The sequence below is a fragment of the Macrobrachium rosenbergii genome, chromosome 51 (genome assembly GCF_040412425.1).
Source record: "Macrobrachium rosenbergii isolate ZJJX-2024 chromosome 51, ASM4041242v1, whole genome shotgun sequence".
Taxonomy (NCBI): Eukaryota; Metazoa; Arthropoda; class Malacostraca; order Decapoda; family Palaemonidae; genus Macrobrachium; species Macrobrachium rosenbergii.
This window is the reverse complement of record NC_089791.1, coordinates 14,215,806-14,240,192: the sequence shown is the minus strand read 5'-3', so window position 1 is coordinate 14,240,192 and position 24,387 is coordinate 14,215,806. Positions and strand designations below refer to the sequence as shown.

Sequence of the window (24,387 nt, the reverse complement as noted above, 5' to 3'; positions counted from 1 at the left end):
AACGATAATGTTTTTGATCCGTATCTTCGGGGTTCCGCATCAGGTTCCGTCATCTTCCCGCTAGGTAACCCCAGGATGTTTCCTCTTGGACAGTTTTAGCTTTATAATTATAATTATTTTATTATTATTTTGCTAGTGCTTTCGACACCATGTTGTTAACTGTTTTCAATTGTCTAGTTCCGTGGGGACATCAGGCTCACCCTGTTGCCTCCCTCGGTTGAGCTATCTTCTTTACAAGCACAAAATTATTTTATTTTATTTTATTATTTTAGCACATATGATGGTGATTTATTTTGGTTATCTTAATTATTGTAGCCTAGTGTATGTTAGGCTTTTTATTGCGCCTCTGACCTCCTGCTCTCCCTTTCACACTGAGGTTAGGTTAGGCGAGAGGAGAGGTCAGCAGGTGGAGGGAGTTTCTGTTGTCGTGCCTTCCTCTGACCGTTGTTTGGGTGGCGGAGGAGACCCCATTTTCTTCCCCCTCCTTTACGGAGGGGTTGAGATTTTTCTGTGGGTGTGTCTCTCCATGCTTTTTATAGCATTCCCTTACGTTCGCTCTGGCTGGTCTTCGACTCGGGAATTTCTCTCCTGTTGCTCCCTCGTTTCCCCCCTTCCTTCTCCCCATTGTTTTATGTCAGTAGGCTCGTCTATGTGTGGGGTGAGAGTATGGAGGTCTTAGTCGTTTTTCCTTCCTTTCCTTGAGTAGGCCATGATTTCCCAGCTGGTATCATTACCTTGCGTGGTTGGTTTACAGTTGAGCCGGTGAGCCTCTTCCCCAGTCTCCTGTTTTCCTCTGCTCTGGCCTACTCCCTTCCCTGTCCCACCACCCCCTCCCCCCACCCTGATTTACTGGTCCAGCTCTTTGTCATCTTCTCGTGCGGGTGATGTCGGTGTCCGACTTCCACTCCGAGTTGAAGGGGATCTTTCCCTGGTGGAGGGATTCGCTCCCCTCAGGCTGGTCCCAGGTGGCATTTGCTGAGCCCCGTGCGGCTTCGTTAACCTGCTCTCCTAGGATCGAGCAGGTTTTCGATCTTCTCAGGGTCTCTCTTCTCAGCCTTTGTCGCGTTATCTCGGCGCTCGAAAGTTACTCTGTTGGGTTGACCGCGCTTACACCTGCCCTGGTGGATTGGTGGTGTTTGCAGCCTCACACCCTTCTTTGTTCTCTACAGTAGAGCTTGAGATCCCGGAGACGGTGGTACCGGACTCGGGGGAATGTGAACTATATCTTTGTTAACGATTATGTTACCATCTCTATATTATATTTTTTCCTGGCGCTCACCCGCTGAGAAGGGATATGTGTTTTTATATTTTTTCCCAAGCTCACCCCGCTGTCGGATATATATTTATTTATTTATTTCTGTTATATTATAGAGTCCGGTGATCTTACGCTTTGGTTCTGCCGTCCTATTCCCGGCACCCTTGTGGTGAAGGTCCTGTTGATTCGGCTCCCTGCGTTCCGCGGAGTATTCCGGCAGTCGGGGTTTCCTGCTTACCTTAATTTTAAGTTACTTTAGTAGGCCCGTCCGTCTCTGACGGGTTTTTTCATTCCGCCGGAGTACTCCGGTGGTACAGTTGTAATACCTTGCCTGCTTAGTTTAAGTTTCTTAGAAAGGTAAGCTCATTTACTATTTACACTGGCAGACTGATCGTCGCCAGGAGGCCGGTGTACTGCTACCCTCCACCAACCCCTCACGGGCACGTGGTGTGTCGGACCCACGCTGGCTGTGCGGTCCGGCTGATGACTTGATTGTCTGGGCACCCGGAGGGCTGCGCAGGTTTGCTTTGCTCTTCTTGGGTGCATCCAGGACGAGCCGGTAAGCTGCTAGCTTTCCATCTTCATGTTAGTTACAGCTTACTGTGTTGCTATATTTTGTGTTTTAACGCTATATTATTTACAGTATTTATTAGCCTCCTGATTCCTGCTCCTTTCAGGCCGACCAACCCTCCAAGAAGGAGTCCCTTGAGTCTCTCCGCACCTGGGTGGCTGGGTTTGGGAGAAACATCTTGTCGGGGAAACCCTACGCCCTCGACGAAAACTGAGAGATCTGCTCTGCCCCCGGAGCCGATCGCTGCGGCCGTATCAGCCGACGTGGCCGCACTCATCATCGAAAGCAGATCCGGTCGTGACCCAGCCACTCCTAGAGGATCCTCTTTACGGAGGTTTCGGAGGACATCACCGCCTGGACTTGGACCTGGAGCCAATGAATACTGAGCAGGAACAGGTAGGTGGTGAGGTAAGTGAGGCAGCGGGGCGGCGCCCTTTTGATTCCTCATCCACTACCCTTCTTTCAGGGCTTAAGTCTTCTATCTTGAGGGACAGCGCTCCATCTACTGTCCCAAGTTGAAGGTGTCGTGGAAGGCGAAGGGCTTGAGTCTCGTGCCTCCCCAGCATCCCCTTTTCCCGGCATGCAAAGGCTGCCGTACCTTTGGCCTCCTCCGGGAGCAAATCAGGAACCCCGGGCAAAGGAGCGAGTAAGAGGGCTTGCCAGACCCAGCCCTCCTCGCCAGCCTCCCTGACCCTGAGGCGTTTTGCCGGGATGTTACTTGCTAAGTTCTCTTCGGAGGTTGACTCTAAGCTTTCTAAGCTGGCGGAGGTTGCAGAGTCAGGAGAATCTTATTGCCGATATGGCGCGCTCTGGCCCGGTGCCGGACCGTTACCAGATCCCTGATACTGCCTCCTCCCTCCCTTTGATGCCAGGAAACCCGTGGCGTTTTTGCTCTTCATGCCATTCGCCACGAGGATACTCTGACTATCGAGGGTCTGGGCACGACGCCTGGAGGAGTTGGAGTTCTTCCCCTGACCTCTTGCCCCCTACCCAGGCCGTTAGGCTGACGGAGGAAGCCTGCACGACCAGACAAGGTCCCTAAGGAGACGGTGATCTTCCCTAAGGACCAGGCCCAATCTGCTCTGCTGCGCACTCCACGGAGTGGCAGGCAGAGAATACAAAACTCACTCCGTTCTTAGGGGCAACTACACAATGTTTTCCCTAGGTGATAAGTTGCCCACTCCTGCCTGAACAAGGTTGCTTTGGCGACACGGCTCAGGCTTGCTTCAAGGCAAACCCTTGCCTCAGCTCAGGAGACGGACTCCACATCCCTGGTATTCCCGGGAGGTGAGGGGAGTTCTGGAGGGACACCCCGTCCACTTTTACAATGGGTAAGTTGGATGCTTTCTGCATCCGCTCTCAGTTCAGCGAGCAGCTTCCTAAACTCCCGAAGCTCTCCTGAAGGCGGAGTTTGAGGCACGGACTAGACTAAGCCGGGTCCTTGAATTCCTTGTGTCTGTCAGAAGCGGTCACAGTCGCCTGTGCAGACGAAAGCAGCTGTTTCAGGTTCTGGCTAAATCCCTGTTAGCAGGTTTTCAGTCAGACTTTGTATGACTTCATGGTGGCGGTTGGAGTGCCGCAAATTCATTTCATGGATGCCACCATTCGCCATGAGCCTAACAAGCTCCTGCGAAGAGTTCCATCTGGGGTTAATCTATTCCCAGAGAACGGTCTCACAAGTCCTGAACGAGGCTACTAGGGCCAATCAAAGCCTACGCCTCGTTGGGTATCTCCGCCTTCAGCCGGAAAAAACCCCCGGCTGGCAGCTCCCAGGGTAAGTCGGGAAACGATTCAGGGCAGGCCTCATCCCCAGACAATGGTTCAGGCTGTCCCAGTCTTGGCGGTGGGCCAACCTCCACCTCAAGGCTCAACCCCCATCAATACGTGCTGGTTCAACCAGCCCAAACCCTTGCTGCACCATCGTACGCCTCACTCTCCAGCGCATAATTCCACCTATGAGGGCCATGGGGTCTTTCACGCCTTAATAGAAGCGCAAGGGGGCAGAGGTTGAGCCCATACAGAGGCAGAGCTGATCTGCCTCCCAGGGAAAAATCAGGCCGTGGTAGAGAAACAAACCCTCTTCCTCCCACTGAGACCAGTCAGGTAGGTGGTCGCTTTACTGGTTCAGAGACCAGTGGTCCTTCAGTCCCTGGGCACACAGTATTGTGTCCAAAGGTCTGGGTTGAGCTGGATCAAGGATCCTCCCTTGACCAGGTTTACAAGGTTTTGCACCCCTCCAGAACCCTACAGGATTTTGTGATGGAGCTTCACAAGAGAGCAATAAAGGAAGTAAGGCACTCAAATTTCAAGGCAGGTTGTTCACTGTTCCAAAGAAAGATTCCGATCAACAAAGAGTGATTCTAGATCTGTCAATGCCTAAATCGCTACATAAGATGCGACAAGTTCGCATGCCACGTGGCTCAAGTACGGACTCTACTACGGCGTGGAGCTATCACCACCCCATCGATCTTTCAGACGCCATTATCACGTCGGTTGCGCCGAACTTCTCTCCTTCCTGGGTTTCAAGGTCGGGAAACAAGCCACTCCTTCAGAGTCATGCCTTTGACTCAATGCAGCCCCAGAATTTTAATGAAACTGGTGGAAATAATGTCGTCAGCAACTGCGGTCCCGGGGATCTCCTGGCGGCTTACCTGGACGATTGGATAATCTGGGCTCCAACAGTTCAGGAGTGCGAAGGCTACAGCCATAGTGATCAAGTTCTGAGTCGTTAGACTTTCAGTTGAACATGGAGAAGTCCCGCCTGACTCAAGAATCCCGGTTTAGTGCTAGGTCTCCAGTGGGACCTGTCCTCGCACAGGCTCTCTCCCGCCGCCAAAGCGGAAGGGATTGCCGCTACCAGAAATTTTGAAGGACAAAGCAGCATCCCGCCGGTCTCAAGAGAGAATTTCGGCATCCCTTCAGTTAAGCCTCAGTGACGGACCTGCTCTTGAAAGCGAAACTAAAAGATATAAACAGAGTGTGGCAGAGACGAGCCAATGTCAGGCTCAGAGACAGGGTCTCTTCAATCCCACGAATCTGGAAACAAGGTTCGCCATGGTCCACAGCCAGTGGCCTGTCGATCGGTTCCACTCCAATTTCCCCTCCGTGTTGGGTAATCCACACAGACGCTTCATTAAAAAGCGGCTGGGAGGTACTCACCAAACAAAAGTTCAAGGACATGGTCTAAGGGTTCCAACAGTTTCCTATAAACACCTTGGAAGCTCTGGCAGTGTTTCTCTAACTCTCAGAAACTCCACCCGCCCGGGCCAGATCTGTATCAGGCTGGTGTTGGACAGCGCCATGGTGGTTCATTGCATCAAGGGTGGCTCCAAATCAGGTCGTAAACCAGGTGATGGTAGCTGTCTTCTCTTTTGGCTAACAAGCACGGCTGGCATTTGTCAGCCACCCACCTAGCGAAGTGCGGAACGTGGCGGACTCCTGTCCAGGACTACTCCGTTGGAGACGGAGTGGTCTCTGATGAGAAGTCGCTCGATTGGTTCGCCCGCGGGTTCCGGGACTCAAATGGATCTGTTCACGGAGAACAATCACAAGTCTTCCTGTTATGTGGCTCCCAACCTGGACCCCAGGCCTTCGCCCGCGATGCGATGTCCATAGATTGGAACTGTTGGGAGGATCTACTGTTTCCCCAATAAACATGTTGTTGAAAATACTGTACAAACTCAGGTCGTTGCAACGCCAACTAGCTCTGGTAGCTCCCTTATTGGCCAAAGAGCAACTGGTTCCTCTGCTCCAGGAACTCAGTTGTGTGTCATCAGATACCCAAACCTAGATCGACTCCAAGTAGTACAAACAAAGACTGTGTCAGCTTCCTTAAGAATTCAGAATGCCCTGGTTTTATGGACTTTATAAAGTTTGCTGCAAAAAGGAGCAACATTGACCCTGTCAACACTCTGTTTCTAGAATCTGATAAGAGATTCTGCTCTCCGGACAGTATGATTCAGCAGTCAAAACTGGCATCCCCTTTTTAAAGGCATCTGAAGCTCAAACTATGACTACTAACCTGCTAGTTACTTTCTGTAGGTCATTGTTTGAAAAGACTACTTGACCTGCCACTATTACTACAGCTAAATCAGCCTTTTTAAAGAAGGTATTTTTGTATGGTTTCAAAATCACCTTACAGATTCATACTTCTCTCCATCCTAGAGCATGCGCCCGTTTGGGCTGGTAACACGCCCACATTCCGTTACCTGGTTCCTCAACGATGTTTTGAAATTAGCTACCGACATTGATAACTCAATCAGTGCTCCATATCTGGATCTGTTAAGGAAAACCTTGTTTCTGATTAGCTTAGCCTCAGGTGCCAGAATTTCAGAGCTATCGCCCTCGCTAGAGGTGATGATCATGTTGATTTCCTCCGATCCGGAGAAGTCCTCCTTTCCCTGATCACAGGTTCCTAGCTAAGAATGAAGACCCTCAGGACAGGTGGTCCCCTGGAAGGTGGTGCCTCTTCCTCAGGACCAGTCTTATGTCAGTATATACCTTAAAGTCTTATCTACAAAGAACTCCACAGTATAAGTCGGGTCCTCTTTTTATCAGGGAAAAGGTGGAACTCTTTTCGTTGAACGCTATAAGACAGCAAATTCTGTATTTTATTAAACAAGCCAACTGGGATTCAGTCCCAAAGGTTCATGATATCCTGTTACAGTAGCTACCTCTACTAATTATTTTCATAATATGGGTTTTGCTGAACTTACCAAGTATACGAGGATGGAAATCACACTCCTAGTGTTTAAACGCCACTATTTAAAATCACTCGAAGCTCTGAAATTTTCTACAGTGGCTGTGGGGAGTGTCATCTCCCCATCTTAATTATCCTTAATCCCTTTCCTCATTTATTTCTCTGCCTGCCTTTCTGGATCAATCATGCCTCACTGCCTTGCTCCTCATAATCGATACTAGTATTACCTGGTTATTGTTTCGTCTTGTTGATTGGTTTGATGATATGCTGTGGATTTAGATTAAGATAGAAGTACTGGAGCAGTTTTTTATTTTGCTTCATGTACCTCAATTCCTGGTTTTGTATATATCTCATTGTTCTTAGATTTAAGTTTTATGTTTTATATTTACTGTTTATACCATTAGGTTGTAGGGGCCCTTTATTCCACCCTAATTGTATTGTATTTTTTTGTCATTCTACTTTGTTCTTAGATTAAGTTTTACATTTTCATTGTCTTTATAATGTTGGGTGTGTGTTGTTCCACCATTACCTGTTGTTAAATCTAATTTTCCGTGATGAGATATCATAATTAAACCTGTTTTTTCATAGCATGTGTTTTTCTTCTGATCACCTTTTTGTTTTTCTGTTGTAGCTTTGCAGTCTTGGCAAGATTCTCTGTCACTATTTCACCGGCTGACACAGGGCTGAGCTCAGAAAAGGGATTTTGACAAAGGAAAAAATCTATTTCTGAGGGAGGCCCGTCACCTGGTGACCCTCCCAGAGGATTTGCCCCTACTTGCTCATGCCAAGTCTGGGGTGGTGCTAGTCTGGAATGAGTTCAGATGGCTGGGTCGCTGGTTGTGGCGCGGGTGAGTGTGGCGCTGGCACGGCACTCGCTCTTCCCGGGATCTTGACATGGGGGATGTCTCAGCGTGGCTCTGTGGTTGTGATCCTTCACTCACCCTTGAGTTATACTCAGCGTCTTCATTAGGAGATGCTTTCAGATCTGAGGGTGTAACTCCAGCATTCCTGAAAAACTTTTTTCTCTGGTATATTTAAGCAATATTTATACCTAGAAATTCGTGTTAGTATGGAATTTCACCAGGTGACATGGGGCCTCCCTCAGAAATAGATTTTTCCTTTGTCAAAATCCCTTATATGAGTAAGATATGTTGATTTTTCTTGTTTATAAGGGCGATGCCAAATGTTTTGAAGAGTTTTTATTTAAATTAATGTTTTATTCTGTCTATTTGACTTCTCTCACCACTGTAAAATTAATAATCACCTGCCCTTTTTAGATTTGGTTGTTCACCAGGCTAATGTAAAAGAGTCATTTAAATTTTCTGTTTTTTGGGAAAAGTATACTCACACAAATACATACATAAATTTTCATTCACACCATGATGTGAAAATCAAAACTAATGTTTTAACCAATTTGTTTTTAGAGCATTTCCAGTTTGCTAGGCACCTATGTACCCAATTACCAGTGCCGATAAGCGGAAATCAACGATTTTCGGCACCGAAAATTGCTGATTTTCATTGCTAGACAGGCGCTGTAAAACTGGATCGCCGTTAACCAGGGACTGCCTGTATTGCCTTCTTCAGTCGAATAATGTGCATAACCACCCTAAGACATAATTCAAGAAGAATGTTAGCATTTTGTCCCACCTCTCAGTCACTTTAGAATTCTTGAAAGAAATACGACACAGTAACTAGTTCACTTGTTTTAACTTTGTTTATCAGTTTCATTTTGTTTATATTTGGTTCTCTTTCTTCACCATTGTTGTATGTCTCCTTTTATCTAGTCCACAGAAGGATGGACGAAAGCTATAAGACAAAGGAATATGTTTTGTGTCTTGCTGTAAGAATATCTAACCTGTAGTTGGTAGCAGAAAAAATGGAATCGTACTGTATTAAGCATACTGTATAATGACTTCCTTTTACTTGTGGTAGACCTCATTTTCCCAACAATGTCACCATTTCATATGTACAGTACTTTCACTGCATAATCCAACTTCATGCCTTCCTAAATTTGTCAGCACTGTATACATTTTTTTATTGTAAATTGAGCCCCCATTTACATTTTAAAGGGGAACCTTTGTTATTAATTATAAATCCAGATCAGTTTAAATCCTGCCTGAATTCAGTGGGTTGAACAATATTTTTTTTTTTTTTTTTTTTTGCAAATGTAGTATACTGTAATAGCATGTTTTCAAAAAGGATAAACAGTACAAGATTGTTTTTCAACAGTGATTAGCACTACATATGCTGTATAATGTAGGTGCTACCAAAAATATGTTCATGATTATGAATAATGCATTTAAATATTAGTGTCACAAATATCATTTAATATCAGATTCACTATACAGTACCTTGGGAATAACTTGCACACAAGGGTTATTATAGTTGACATTTCTGTTTTATTGTGAATATAAGTCATGTGTGCATTAACAAATTTCATAATTTATCAAAATATTTAATATAATTGAATATTTCAGCAAGAAAAGTTACAGTAAACTGTACGACAAACAAGAGTTGCCAGATATCACTTTATTAAATAAACACTAGTGTCTAGTGATTTCAAAAGAAAAGTGTTACCTTAGTCTTGTGGGCAACTGTTTTTGTAAAATACAACTTGTGTATGCACAGGCAAGAGAACTGGGCAACTTTATTTGGACTAAGCATATAAGAAAACCCTTCCCAATTGACTGAGCGACCACTCTCAAGAGTAACAGTGAATAAATTACAGGTACATACCACATAGACCAGATACATTGTGTGTGTATATGACATTGCCTCATTCATTCTACCAGACTTCTGGCATTGCTGATGAGCTACATAGAGCAAATACCACATCCAAAAATACTGTTTGCATCTATTTCATGGAATATCATCATGGATGCTTGTGGATAACACTGATGTTCAAGATATGGGTTTGGTCTGTTTAAACAAAGTTATGCCATGAAAATGTATAATTATGAGAGTGCGGTATACAAGAACCCCTTTAAAATATAAGTGAATAATCCTTTGGCTGAGAAAGTGTCTTCCAAGCAGTGAATAAAAATATTACCAATGATCATCATTGAGCTGGTTTCAGGTGAAGAAAAAAATATATATATTTGGCAGACTTAAATCTATGCCAGCATCAAATGGTCTAGTCATGCTATGCATCAGTGTATTTTTATCAACAATCTTCAATTATCACCAATACCACTGATAACCCTTAAGGGACGGCATAATTTATCAATGTGCAGCACCCCAGACCGGGGAAACTTTGAGGTCGGCAAAATAAAAAAAATCACATCAATGGAGAGAGAATGACACGTACATTTACTGTATAAATAAAAAAATTCTAAAAAATTTTCCCTACCTTCCACGAGAAGTTGAAAATGACTATTTACAACCCCCTTGTGGGCCCTCATTTATAAGACAATCGTAAATTTTACCAACTTATGTATGTTTATTCTAATAAATAAATTTATTGTACTTTGTAAAATTATTATTACTGCTCACACAATATCAAAACAGATAAGAAATAACAGCAGTAACAAATTTTTTGCATATTTGATAAATTTATCACGTAAATTTACGAGAAGGAAGATTCAGTAACTTTTTTTTTACTTTTACATGCTTTTTCTAATATTTCTTTGTAATTTTCTTTGTAAAATTACATTTACAACCAACATACTATTGTAAAAGACAAAAACAAAAACAACAAACCTTCGTATATTTACAACAAATTTACAAAAGACTCATGAGAGAGAGATGCAGCACTTTCCCCTTCAAGTCACAAGCATTACTGATGGCTGTGAAAAGATGTCTGTGGCAACTGGCCCAACTCTCACATCTGTATAAAAGTTGCCATTAGTGAATTTACAGCATATAGAAGTATTGGCACCTCTGTTTCGACTCATTATTACCATAACAATGGTGCGTAATACTGTTTCACACTGAGGCTCAATCCGTCCCTTAAGGGTTAACTGAAATGCACCCTTCCATGCATGAAGGTAAGACGTTTACCTGCTAATGAGGACACCCACTGAGACTAACCCTACACAATTAAATGTAAAGGGTCCAAATACAATTAAACACAGTTACATAATACAAGTATTTATTGTGAACACTTTTGTTTTGTTTTTAATGAAACAAAACACTTGGTATCCATTACATGAAAAAAGTAATACTGTAATTACAGTAATAAAAATAATTAACTGCACTCAAAACTTGCATTTCACACTACAATACTATGCAATGCTCTTGTGCGCATAAAATACTTGTTAATTTTGTATTTCACATAATACTGTTTTAAAAGTGTTCATCATCAAACTGATATCACCACCATACTGACAATAACATTCATAGGTTATCAGTAAAATTACTGATAGTAAGTAGCTCTCATTACATCGTAAATATGAATCAACCTAAACTATTCTGAAAGTTTTAATGCGAACAATTTTAGAAGTACAGTATTCTTCATAATTGAAAAATAAGGCGATCTGATATTCCAGTATCAAAGTTCTATTTTTGAAAATGATTCTCTACAGGAACTTTTGTGCAATTTATCACACTAATTCTTATGTTGGAACTATAGATTTAACAACAGTAGCCCCAGATAATGCAAGTACTACTGTATTTTAATTTACAAAAGTCACAGGTACAAAGATTTCAAGAAAATGGCGTATGCTTTTGCAGTCCTTCCCATTAAAAATTTTACGTATTGCTGGGTTAATCCTCTTACATAAAACAGGAATGAAGATGCAAGAATGATATTGGACACAGCTTAAATGTAAATAATAAAGAAAAAAGAAGCAAAAAAACTACCAAAAAAGACTTAAATAATCTGGTAAAACTCATTAAAAAAATTACTTGAAAGTGCACTTTCATAGGGAAATTCATTAGGAAAAATTAGTCTCAGCTTATTCGTCAAATTTTTGAGAAGAGCCTGTAAGTCCAGGATAAACAATATCACAACAAAATGAATTTAGGTAAAATAGCAACTTGAATTAGGCTAATCAAACCCAAACCATGGAAATCCTCAGATTCTTTTGTAAATACATTATCTATCTATTTCTAACACAGTTACAAAATAAGTGTTTATGTTATATATATATATATATATATATATATATATATACTATATATATATATATATATATATATATATATATAATAAAAATGAGACTTATAAAAAGAAATATCTTGAATTATGAAAAAGCAAATCCAAAAACTTCTTGTGAGATCAATATTTATATCAAAACTCCATGCAATCCATTGTACTATGCCAAAGAAAATGAACAAATGAACTCATAATTTCTTAGGCATTCTTCCAAAGAAAGGGTCAAGTGCCTATAATAGATGAAATTTGTTTGAAAAATGAGACACTGGTTGAGATGAGAGAATATGTACTTTGCTTTATCATTCTTAGGAAGTGTAAATTTAAATAAGCTGTAAACGATGGAAAAACATCTTGGAACAGTACAGTACTTGAGTTTTGGACATGAAGGCATTAATAGATATAAAGATGAAGAGTGCAAAAATAATGCTAGTGTACAACACACACACACACAAACACACACACGCACACAATGGCTATCTAATATGGTCATTTCTTTTTTGTTTGCAGGTAGAGTAACATTAAAATTTTTGTCTGGCATGTACGATGGCAAAAAAATTTATTTTGGTTATTTATTGTAATTACACTATCACTTAATTTAAAGGTATTATATTAACACTAAGTACATTTGCATTATCTGGGATTTTCAGGCTATTTCAATTCAAGGAATTCCATAATGATACATTTGAGAAAATACATTTGCTTAATACAGTATATTTACACTAAAGAAATTCCAGATTTGAAAGTTATTTACATAATAAATTTTCATTAAGGCTTACATTCTGTAATAGTTGTGCTCTGTTGAATCACTGAACAATCTAAACTCTGTTTAATTCTTATAAATAATAATTGGAGCAGTTATACAACAATACTAAAAAATGAATGCCTTTACATAAATTGAAACAAAATTTTAACCCCTAATTAAATTATTCAAAAATATACTATCTCAAATCTCATTTAATCAAGAACCCTACCATTACAATAACAATAAATGAAAACCCTATACAGTATTATCATTATAACAATTAGTTACCCCCAAAATTTATACAGAATTATAATGATAAATAGTACTGCCCCTAGTGCAGAATAAAACGACATCACATTTTTACTACTTTTGAGTTAGCATATATTTTCAGTAAAATATTTATTGGTACTATACTGATGCTACATCATTATTAATTAATTAAAATACTGTTCAGAATTTGGTAAAAATAGACTTAAACTTTTCTAATGGCAACGTCAAAAGATTGACTAAATAATCTAATGTAACGAACAGTAAATACACTTGCCTTGAATGGATTATTCTATGATTAACATTAATGCTTCATTTGTGTACACATTTCAGATATGGAGTTTAAATACTATAAAATAAAATAAATTGTGGATATAAGCACAATTTCCTCATAAAACAAAAAACTATGTTATATAAACTGACTATGGCACCAAATATAAAAGATTCCTTTCTTGATTCTTGGCTTTACCATTCTTGTTCAGTTGCCATAACACAAGATAAATATATTTTTTATTAATTAACTCACATTTTAAAATATGCTGTAGATTCTCAGTATTTCAGATCTGAAACTATCCTTGCTTGTAAAATTTAGGACATAAGGCTTGATTTCTATTCCTGCATACTGAGTAGTGTCCCTAAGCCTGTTTCAGGCATTAAAATTCTTCTCAAGGAGGAAATGTAGGTCAACATTCCAATAAAATAACAAAATTTAATACCAAGGTTTCAAGCATATGACCACACCTCAGTTTCTAATCTCATTAGCACTTAAACTGTGTACATTACATAATATTTAGTCTTACTAAATATACTCTTCTGCTTGCTGAATCAGTGATTAAGTATTACCTGGAAATTTTCTTTATTCTGTCTGAAATTAAGGAATCTATATATTGTAAGGTCATTAATAGCACATGTCAATAATGAGAATTTTTTGATGGCCTAAACAAAACTAGTTACTGTAAGAGGAGTTAGAGAGAACATTGCAGTAGAGCAGTGATTCTTAAACTGGGGACATGGCCCCCTAGGGGGACACAAGCAGGGTTGCCAGATGGTGCCTATTATTTTTTTAATTTGTGATGTTAATTGCAAAACTGCAAAAAACATTATCATTGCTTCCATATGTTTTCTAGTTATTATCTCAAAATATGCCAAAAATTCAAAATATACATCAATTTTCATTTCAAATCTTTTTTATGAATTGTCTTGTTATGATAAGATTTTCCCGTGCTCTCTGGATGAAATATCTTTCAGTTTACCAGAAAATCAGTCAGCAAATCCTACAAGTAATTGTCCCCTTTTCTTCTGCTTACCTGTGTGAAGTCAGGTTTTCAGCATTAGTTGGAATCAAAACAAAGAAAAGAAACAAGCTTAATGTGGCAAGCGATCTCTGATGTGCATTGAGCCAAACACCACCAAATATTCCCCGACTAGTTGGCCAAAAGAGCCAGTATCACTCATCCCACTGATAGGTATACCAAGCCAAAAAGGCCACTGGCTATAATCCACCTTTTCGTTGATATTATTACATACAGTTAAATTAGTAACAATGACCAAAAATTTGTAATATGGTTTTATTGTCATCAGTGTCTTTTTTTTTTCCAATACTTATAAATATGGATAAATAAATCACTAAGGAGGATGTGCAATAATTTTTTATGTGGTCATGATCCATTAATAATTGTATTAATAGTAAAACTTATTACTTTTGTAGTAGTAAATATTTTTTCTAATATTTTCTATCAATGTAATCTGTATAACACTGAAACTGTTTGAATAACGATTAAGGCAAAATTTGGTTTCATCATATGTTCGTTTTACCCGTTTTCTATGACCACTGTTTATTCCATTGAAATATAGTACAGGCAGTCCCCGGTTATCGGCAGGGGTTCTGTTCTGATGGCGTGACAAAAAAAAGAAAATTGCCGATAACCAAAATTTGGCAGTTTTCGACGCTTATTGGCGCCGATAACTGGAGATTGGCGCCATTGTTAGGTATGTATCGGCGCCAATACCCGATTATAGGGCCGATAAGCGGAAATTGGTGCATATCGGTGGCGAAAATCACTGATTTTTTATGCTAGAGAGGTGTCGTAAAACAGGATTGCTGATAACTGAGCCCGCCAATAACCGGGGACTGACTGTACAGTGCATACTTATAAAAAATTTAACAGCAAAGAAACAAAAATTTATCATTCATCCACATACAGGCAGTCCCGAGTTATCTGTGGGCTAAGTTATTGGTGATCCGGTTTTTCAGAGCTTGTCTAGCGACGAAAATTGGCAATTTTTGGTGCCGATATGCACCGATTTCCACTAACCAGCGGCGACAATCACGCATTGGCGCTGATACATACCTAAATGAGGCGCTGATAAACACTGAAAATCACAGATTTTCGGTTGTCAGCGATTTTTGCTTATCATCACGCCACCGGAACAGAAACCCCACCGATAACCGGGGACTGCCTGTACTCATATAAGCAATGAAGTATGATAGTATACAAATAGACATGTTGTTTATAGTTGGCAAAAATTTCAGGGGTAGGGGGGCGTGGGATCTATACATAATGCAGAGGGGGCACAAGGCAAAAAAGTTTAAGAACCACTGCAGTAGTGTGTAATTTTAATGTCTTCAGAACAGGAAGGTTCACTCTCAGTGTTAGGAAACATCCAAGTGGTAGACACAAAAACTTCTCAATAACTAGTGTGTGGCAACTTTTTCCTTCCAACAGCAATACAGTTTTGGAGATGTGAAATTTTCCCAATATATTTGATACATGTGAACACAGCTGCCACTAGCAAAAGTGCTTTGGTACAGATGTATGATAATGTAATATTGCCCCTATATTAGGTTGTTTTGAGGCTATGGGGAAGTTTGTGTAAACATTAATGCTAATATTGCACACAGAGGTAGGGTGTATAAAAATAAAGCTTAAGCAAATGCATTTGCAGTCACTTAAAAATACTGAAACTGCATAAAATATATATAACTTTACGATGGAAACTGCAAAATCCTTAAATTCTATAAAAACTTGTAATAAAATTGATTAAATGTGTGTACTTTTATAATGACTTTTATTTAAGGAACTCTATAAATTCTTGATTAAAACACTGAGAACTAGAAGCTGTTAAGTAATGTAGGGACACTTATTACAAATGCATTAACAGTAAAGTAAAGGTAAGAAAATATACAGAACATGATCACTGCACACTAAAATCAAATAAAAAGCAAATGGATTTTACTTATTGGTAGATTATCAATGGCACTAAGATACAATGAAAGTTACTATGAGTAAATATGGGGCTGTTAACAAACAGACAGTAATGTTAATGGCAACTGCATTATATTATTGGCAAGTTTTGTAAATCAGTTTCTAATGCTAAAATATTGCTGTCATATAATTTGTAGGTAAACCAGTGATTAGGTGTGACTAGGAAAAATGGTTTAATAAACTTAAAGCACTATTTTTATTGTTAAAAATGGAAACCATACAATTTATTGGTATCAAAACATGTGCAACTTTTTTTTTACCCATCACATTTCATATTGAAATTGAAAGACAATTTGGTCTTCTGATCTTCGTATATTTTAATGCTGTACATAATACCAGAATAACTTCTGCAAAAAATAAGCTTTTTAGATTAGTAGTAAGTGGCCTCTGGCAGCCTGCGAGGTTTCGAGCATATAATTACCTTAGGATATAATGTAGTGTGTAAATAACTTTAATCCTTAAGCTAGTTTCATTTGTCTCTGTATATTTAACACCAACCTTCACACAAAACTAATATCACTCCTTTCTTAAAACTTTTTTGTGGTTTATTTAGTATTTAACTTCAGACTACAGTACATCAACAACTGCACTTCATTAATGGGGCAATCCTTGACAATGTTGAAAGAAACCTAATTATTTGGAATTAAAATACAGTAGGTTGATTTTTAACAGCATCAATTATCCAGTTTTCAAATGCGTGAATTTAAACAATGCATTGTTTAAATTATTTGAAAAGAAGGGAGTCCTAAATTATGGTAAGTTGAATGGTACAGTACAGAATTCCAAATCCTTACAATTTAAATATAAGAAAAACAGTTTCATGTGCAACAAGTCCTTGGTGGTCAGACTTCAATCAAATTTACATTAAGGAATCAAAACTTGAAGAATGAGCTGGAGCCCTTTGATTGGATTCATTATGACCTTCAGTGTTACTCTTCCAAGAAGGACTCTGAGAATTTGTCCTGTTTTCATTTGTTCCATGTAAGTATGGAGGTGAGATAGGTACCAAGCCAGGTGGTAGCATTCTGCTTCCCATGTGAGAATAAGATGCAGAATGGCCAGCCCAAGACTGATTCTGCTGGAGTGGGGATAAAGGTGATGACTGCTGCTCTGGCTGATTTGAAGAATGGGACTGTTCTTTTAAATTCTGTGACTCGGAGTGTGGTGAATGCTGTTGTAATGATGGCTGTTTACTCTGATCTTGTTGATTATAATGTTTCTGTTGGGGTTGCTGCTGCGATTGACTATGTGCTTGGTTATGCAGCTGAGTAGGGGAAGAATGCATATGAGGAAGTGAAAATCGCTGATGCATTTGGAGATGTGGATTTTGAGCTGAAGTAGCATCAGGGCTGTGGCTGACACCTCCACCTCCCTTCCTTTGTTCCTGGGTTTTCTTCCACTTCTGTCGTCTGTTTTGAAACCATATTTTGATTTGTTGTTCGGGAAGCCTAAGTCTACAGGCAATGTCTCTCTTACGACCAACATTCAGATACTGGTTTATCAAAAATTCTTTCTCTAATTCCAAAATCATGTGGGGAGTGAAAGCTGTTCTTTTACGTTTGTATTCAAGACCAGGGAATGTCATCTTGGCTGTAAACAAAAAATATCACAACTAAGTCATGGCCTATCGCTTAGAAAAATTATATCCTTAAGAGTAAGAAAAATTAAAAGAAACAAGGCTTTTATTTAAAAAAAAAAAGTCACCATGAATCTCAAAATAAAATATTGTATGAGATAAAACTGATGCCAAGGCCATTAAATACAATTTAAACCTGATAATGTTCTCCAGGTTCTGAAGATTTGGTAATACAATACTGTACAATATGAAAGATTTTGATAATAGCAATGTTAGTAAACTACAGAGACTGGAAATTATTTTTTAAAGGCTAAGAGCACTGCACATGAAATGCTACTACATAAGTTTAATATTTATGTATCATAAACCTGTGATATATCAGTACAACAGTACTCTGAACTGTAAATGTTGACACATGATTATGTGAATGAGTTACATGGAAATGCTGTATCAAAGAGTTACAAATAAACACTTGATCTTTTTTGTATAATGTCCAGAGACATTACTTCATGTAGTTTTAAGATTGAACTTCATACTTCAAATGAAAACATCTTAAGGTAATGTATCTGAAATACTCTTATAATGAAAGTTTACTTTTCTTGGTGCAAAAAGAAAATTTTTTAAGTGCAGAAAGAACTGGAGTTAACAACTGTCTTCAGAAAACCAGACTTTACCTCCCTGATAACTAAGACAAGAAAAGTCACTTACCGAAGACATTCCCAGCCCCATCTGTAAAGAAACCAAGAAAATGTATCTATTACACGAACTTTTCCAGTCTCTGTATCCTTAAAAGTATTATACAGTCTACTCTTATCTTATTAGTATTTGGTAGTAAAGTTACTAACATTATTTATATTTGTATACAGAATGTTATACACGTGTATGACCCCAAAACATATGTGAAGATGGTACTGTATAATTAGAAAACATTAATTTAAATATAAAAACCACTTTAGGTTAAATAAAAATAAAAATACAAACTGTAATGACATAGGAGTTAGGAGATACAGGTATTCACACATTGTGTAAATATTCATTTACTAACAAAAAAATGTTTCTAGCTTAATTACACATCCAATTTTCATCATAATCATCCATGAGTTAAGGCCCAGGTTTGTTCCGCACATGAACAACATAACATTGCAAAACAACCACAGACTGTAAACTAACACAATATAACACTGTAGTATGCTAGTGAGACAATAAGTTCCCAAATGGCCACTTTGATACTCTCTTACAAATGCCACCATTTAACTTTTTCTTTCTCATACCTACAAAAACACCTAATATATAAATTAGATCTCTGATCTAACTGCCGGAAGTATATGACAAATTGCTGGACCATCCAGGATATTGTGCTTCATTTTCATTGGCGGTGAAAGCATAAAAAACAAGTGAAATCAAAAGTAAGAAAAAGCATGACAAAAAGATGAAACATGCTTATGACCTTTGAAAGTTTACTTTAAAATAAAATTACCTTTCAACATGCCTTCAGGGTGCTTATTTTAATAGAATATATTTAATATCTGTTATAAATTTATCATAGAAAATAGTTAAATCAGACAACTGAACTAAATTTTCTAACTCTCACAGGAATGGCCTGAAAGGTTCAATTCATACTGATAGGTGAGAATAGTTAATTTTGTCTTATAAATACTGATCTTATAAAAATTTGTGCTTAGGAGAGCCATCAGTGTTTTGTTGCTAGATGCTTAATCATTGCATTAATTTTATGTAACTTTGAGTGTGATGTCAGTCTGTGTCAAACAATCAGTGAAAATATTCTGTATTCCTCATATTTCTTTCAGTATCATGCTGGTCCATTTCTTAAGACTGAAAGACTTGAGGTGCTGTGTAAGTCTTGAAGTTGATTCTGAATACTGTACTGTATTTACAACCAACAATTACAAAGTGATTTTTCTGAGAGTAAGTGTAGCTATGACTATATTGTTTGAAGAGCTGTGAATGCATGTATCTTGAACATGCCTCTCAAAAGGGGGAGACAGGGGTGATAACTGACAATTTCGCATGAATTCGACATAGACTGCTGTTGTATGTAATGAGAATTTTACTTTTTTTAATATTTTTATTTTTTTTTTTAATTATTACATTTTCTGAATCAACTCTTGCAGAATTTTTTTTTTTACCTTCTATATGGAATAACTGACCTAACTTGGGTTTAAAATAAATGTTGATGGTGTGGGTGGATAAGCACTTAGAACTCAACCTTGATTTTCACATAAAAAACTCAGTTTGGTAAACCATACTTTTCTTAATGATTGGCCATAATGAAATAAAACCCAATCATATACATAGGGCAAACATTGCCATCTTGAGTATATGAGAATTTTTTCATGAATAACAATAGATTTGGAAATATATGGGATTGTGAATCATGAAACGGTTAACATTTGGCTTAATGAGTCAATCATTCACTCCAAACGGAAAGTACCTGGACCCAGAAAAACCTTCTGGGGGTCAAAACATATGACATAAACCATAATTTACATGCAAAGGAATAAATCATCTCTCTCTACCTGTCATTTGTACTGAAGCTTGGTCTTGGATCACTATTCTAGTTGGGTAATAAAAGCAACTATGTATCAAGAAAAAAAAAAAAAAAAAAGACCACAAATTCACCACCCCCTTTTTTTTAGGACAATGTTCTCTTATAAAGTGTCCATTCCAGAAAATATATTACAATTAATAATGGAAAAAAAATTGTGCACTGAGAGGTGCCATTTCAAAACTGGCTACCAAGAGAGTGTTGGGCTGAATCAAAATCTTGACTTCTCCGTCCGAGATTAAAAGAAATAGACCCACAGTAAGTAGTACCATACAAAACAACTTGAGCTTGACTGACCTTTAATGAAACCCATGAAGCATCCATGACTGTCATGTAAATTTCTGTGGCAACTGTTGCCCTGATATCATAGAAAAGAGCCATTTCTGGCTGTATCTACTGAAACAAGGTAAACTACACCCGTAATGGACAGTATTGACTGTGACAGAAGAAAAATTAAGATAAGGCTACAAAAGTTCTTTCCCGCAATATCTACGTTTGAGGAGGGAAAGGCCTTTCTTGACTTTTTGGCTCTGGCAGTGAGACATTTCTCTGGAGTAAATTAAGCCTGGCCAACCTTTGATGAAATTAACAAGGCCTTCATGACTACCAGGAACATTTCTGTGACAAACTGTTTTCTGAAGAGAGCTGTTTTTGGCTGTACCTACTGAGCAAGGTAAATACAACTCTACTAAGCCCAGTACTATTGCACTGTGACAAAAGAAAGATTGAGATGGGGCTAGGAAAGTTCTTTTCCCCAACATCACTGCCATTAAATCCTAGTGCAAAGAAGACATGCTATTTCTTTTAGTCTGAAGAAAAGGCCTTTCTAAGAGGCTTGGAATTCTCTGATTCTTTTGGCACTATCCAGTGAGAACAGATATGGGACCTTTCTCTTGAGGAACTTAAATAAGGAATCCATTAAAATATATTGGAATAAAAAGTACATTTTGTATGAAACCAAAATGGACATAGAAAATAGAGTGATAGATACAAATTGACAAATTTTAGATAAATTTGTATTTTTTATAACTAACAAACCTGCAGTCTAAACATAGGGGAAAAGTTCTCTAGCTCCAGCTGGAGTCCAGTTAAAAATAAGTTACAAGGAAATTGGTGGTATTGGGAGATAGGCAAGATGGTGGTAGGTAGGAGGAGGAGTCAACCTCCTATGACCCATGGGCAAGATGGGGGTGGGTAGGAGGTGGAGCTGGCCTCCTTCGACCCATCTCCATTAGATAGCATCAGTTTTCTCTAGCCCAGGCAAAATATGAGGGGCTGGCTTGAGGTGGGCAGTATGTGTTAAGACTAGAGGTTTGTTAGTTATGAATACTGTAATACAAATTTATTTAAAATTTTTCATCATTTGTTCATACAAAGAACAAACCTTTGGTCTTAACATAAGGTAGACTTACTCTTGGGGGGAGGATAGAGAAAGCCTCAGAACCAATTGGAGGTTCAACTAACCTGGTTTAACTTTCTGGCCAAGAATGGGTATAGGAAGGAGTCGTAAGCCTCTGAGCTGTCAAGTACGGGTTACTTGCCAGTCAGACATCTGGGTAAGGAGACAAAATAGAACTGTTACACTGTGCCTCAAGAGAGAGAAAGAACTAAACTTTCAGAGACAACACCACTAGAAAGCCACCAGCCTTGTTGTAGTTATTTCCTCTCTCCCCCTGTAAAAGAGAGGAGGGACTTGCTTACAAGGTAGTTCATATTGTGTATGAACAATCAGTAAAACTAATGGAAAGGGGTCAACACTCGCCTGTATCTGACCAGTTCCAGCGCATGATGGTTAAATTCTCTCCACTGCCTGCCAGTACAGAAGGAATTAAAAAGAGAGAGGGAGTAGACCATTCATTCTCACTTTCAAAACCAATCATCTTAGGTTAGATACAAACTATCCTGCTAGGGGCACTGGATGACCTATACAACTTGTTGAGCAGCCACCACCAGACCCAAGGAAAAAGTGTCCAAGGATCTGTGGGCAATGTCCCGCAGATAGGAGGATGTGAAGGTGGTTTGGCATAGCCAAGTACCAGCCTTCATTATCCTTTAAACCAACAGGTTCTTTTTGAATGCCATGAAAGGTCCTAGTCCCCTGACATTATGTGCTCTTGCACACACCAGATTGGCTTTTGGACTTGAAGGAGAAGAATAGGCTCATCTCATTACTTCTCAAAGCCAAAAGGAGATAGTATTCTTGGCCGCTTCTTTTTTGATCCGGCCTGTACTAACAAAAAGTCTTTGACAACCCGGTCTGAGGTGTCAAGCCCTTTTCAGGTAGTTATGCAGTGCCCTACGGGACATAAAAGTACAGTAATTCATTGGGGTCATTACCAACACAATCCGTTTGAGAGAGGATGGAGAATGTCTTGAATCTGTATTCATGAACCGAGGGATTTTGGGTTTTTCAGTTAAATTCCTTTCTGAAGAAGCTCTTACAAGTTCATATGGACTGCATGTCAGACTGCTCAGCACCAATGTTAGGTCCCACCAATGTTATGTCCCAATTTGGAGGTTTAAGGTCTCTCCGAGAGCAGGACTGCTTGAAACTCTTGAGAAGCATAGAAATCTCCCATGAAGAGGATAAATCCACGTCTTTGAGACGTAGAACTAAGCCTGGGGCAGCCCTTAAACCTTAATTGCAGATATTGAAAGAAGTTTCTCTCACAAAGGAAAATGAAGTCTACTACTTGCTGAATAGTAGTTCTGACAACACCAAACACAGTAGATGGCCCACTTTCCCTGATATACATGGCTGTAGAAGACTTCCTGGGGTAGCCTAGCATCTCAGTTGCTGCTCTGCAAGAAAAGCCTCTCATTGGCAAGAAATACTGGATAGTCTCCAGCTGTGAAGAGATAGGGACCCTACCGACTTGTGAAATTTCTCAATGTGTAGCTGACACAGAAGGTTGTGCCAAGGAGGAATTTCTCAATGCTTCTGTCAGTTAGGCTGGAAGATAGGGGGTACCATTCTGCGTGTGGCCACAAGGAAGCTACAAGGGTCATTCTGTGGTTCTAGGAAATCATCGCTTTGTTGATGGCCTGACAGATGAGGCAAAAGGGAGGGAAGGTGTAAGTGTCCAGATTGTCCCAGGGATGTTAAAGGCATCCTCCGCCACTGCCCAGGGATCTGGAACAACCGAACAAAAAACCTCTAGTTTTCTGTTGCGTCTCATCATGAACAGGTCTACTGATGGCCTTTCCCACAGAAGAAAAAGCCTTTCTGCCACCTTTTGATGTAGTGACCACTCTGTTCCCAGAATCTGACCTCATCGACTCAGCTTGTCCGTTACTACGTTCTTCTTGACTGGGATGTGTCTGGCTGAAAGAACTACCAAATGAGAGATTGCCCACTCATGCAGTTGTACTGTCATGTCGTTGACAAACTTTGACCATCAGGTTTATGATCATTTTGCCCTACATGCATTACCATAGCAGCTCACATAGATCTGTTACCACAGTATTTTCCTTTGAAACATACTTTTTAATTGCAGCCATTGTCAATTCCTGTAGTTCTACTAGGGATCAGGCTTAGAATTCTTGCCAAAAATGTCTCTCGAGTGCCAGCTCCTTCAGGACATCTCAACACTCCTATCTCAGTTTCTTCATTATTGCCAACCATCTCTGTTCTATTCTTCTTGTCCCTACACTCAGAGTCCACCCTAGTACTTCCTGCACCAGTTTTCCTTCTCTCTTATAATTATGCCCCGTCCACTTCCATCTGGACATTTTACATATACATCAAGTGTTTTACTCCAATCATTTCTCTCATCCCCGGGCTGGTTATATACTATACTATTCATTCTCACCAGACGCCAGGTATGCAAACAAGCTCGTCAGTCGCCTCTTTATTTCATCCTTCTCAACACTTTGAAACTCTACCAACTTCCTGTCAGTACAAATGAGCTGTACCATAACTTACATCCATAAATTAATATTGGTTTAACCATAAACATTAGTGTATACAACCAGTTCATTATACAATCATACTATACAGGTAGTCCCAACTGGTCTGAGCATCCAATCTGCCTGACCCCAATCTCTCTTCAAGTTTAGAAGCCACCATCTTTTGAGACATTCACCTAAACTTCTCAACTACTGTACTTATATCACTCAATCTCCAATAGCACCATCCCTGAGCTTCTCTGTGTTCACATCAATTTCAGTATTCAAGTGCCTAACAAGTCCTGCTTTACCACTTCCTCCAATGAGGACTTGAAAAGTACATTTAGTATAAAAACAAAAAAGTCATTAAGACAAGCAACCATATTTTTCAACATAATTTTTACAGTATTATCCTATAAATGAACCTTTTCAAAATCATTCAATAAATCATCAAATTCCTGC

The 24,387-nt window shown here is 39.2% G+C and overlaps 1 protein-coding gene across 4 annotated transcripts in view; it reads right to left on the bottom strand.

Annotated features, from left to right (window-relative positions):
• Positions 1-24,387, bottom strand: part of LOC136833140 (broad-complex core protein isoforms 1/2/3/4/5-like) — a 353,892-nt gene that overhangs the window by 68,058 nt on the left and 261,447 nt on the right. The window contains exons 8-9 of one of the 4 annotated variants that reach the window (XM_067094832.1): positions 18,180-18,200; positions 16,629-17,485 (exon numbers count right to left, since the gene is read on the bottom strand). The exons of 2 other annotated variants lie outside the window; for them this stretch is intronic. In XM_067094832.1, the coding sequence (XP_066950933.1) occupies positions 16,755-17,485; positions 18,180-18,200 (752 nt within the window). In that variant the 3' untranslated portion in view covers positions 16,629-16,754. Of the gene's footprint in view, positions 1-16,628; positions 17,486-18,179; positions 18,201-24,387 lie in introns of those variants that run through there. One more of the 4 variants, XM_067094834.1, reaches the window with a different exon arrangement.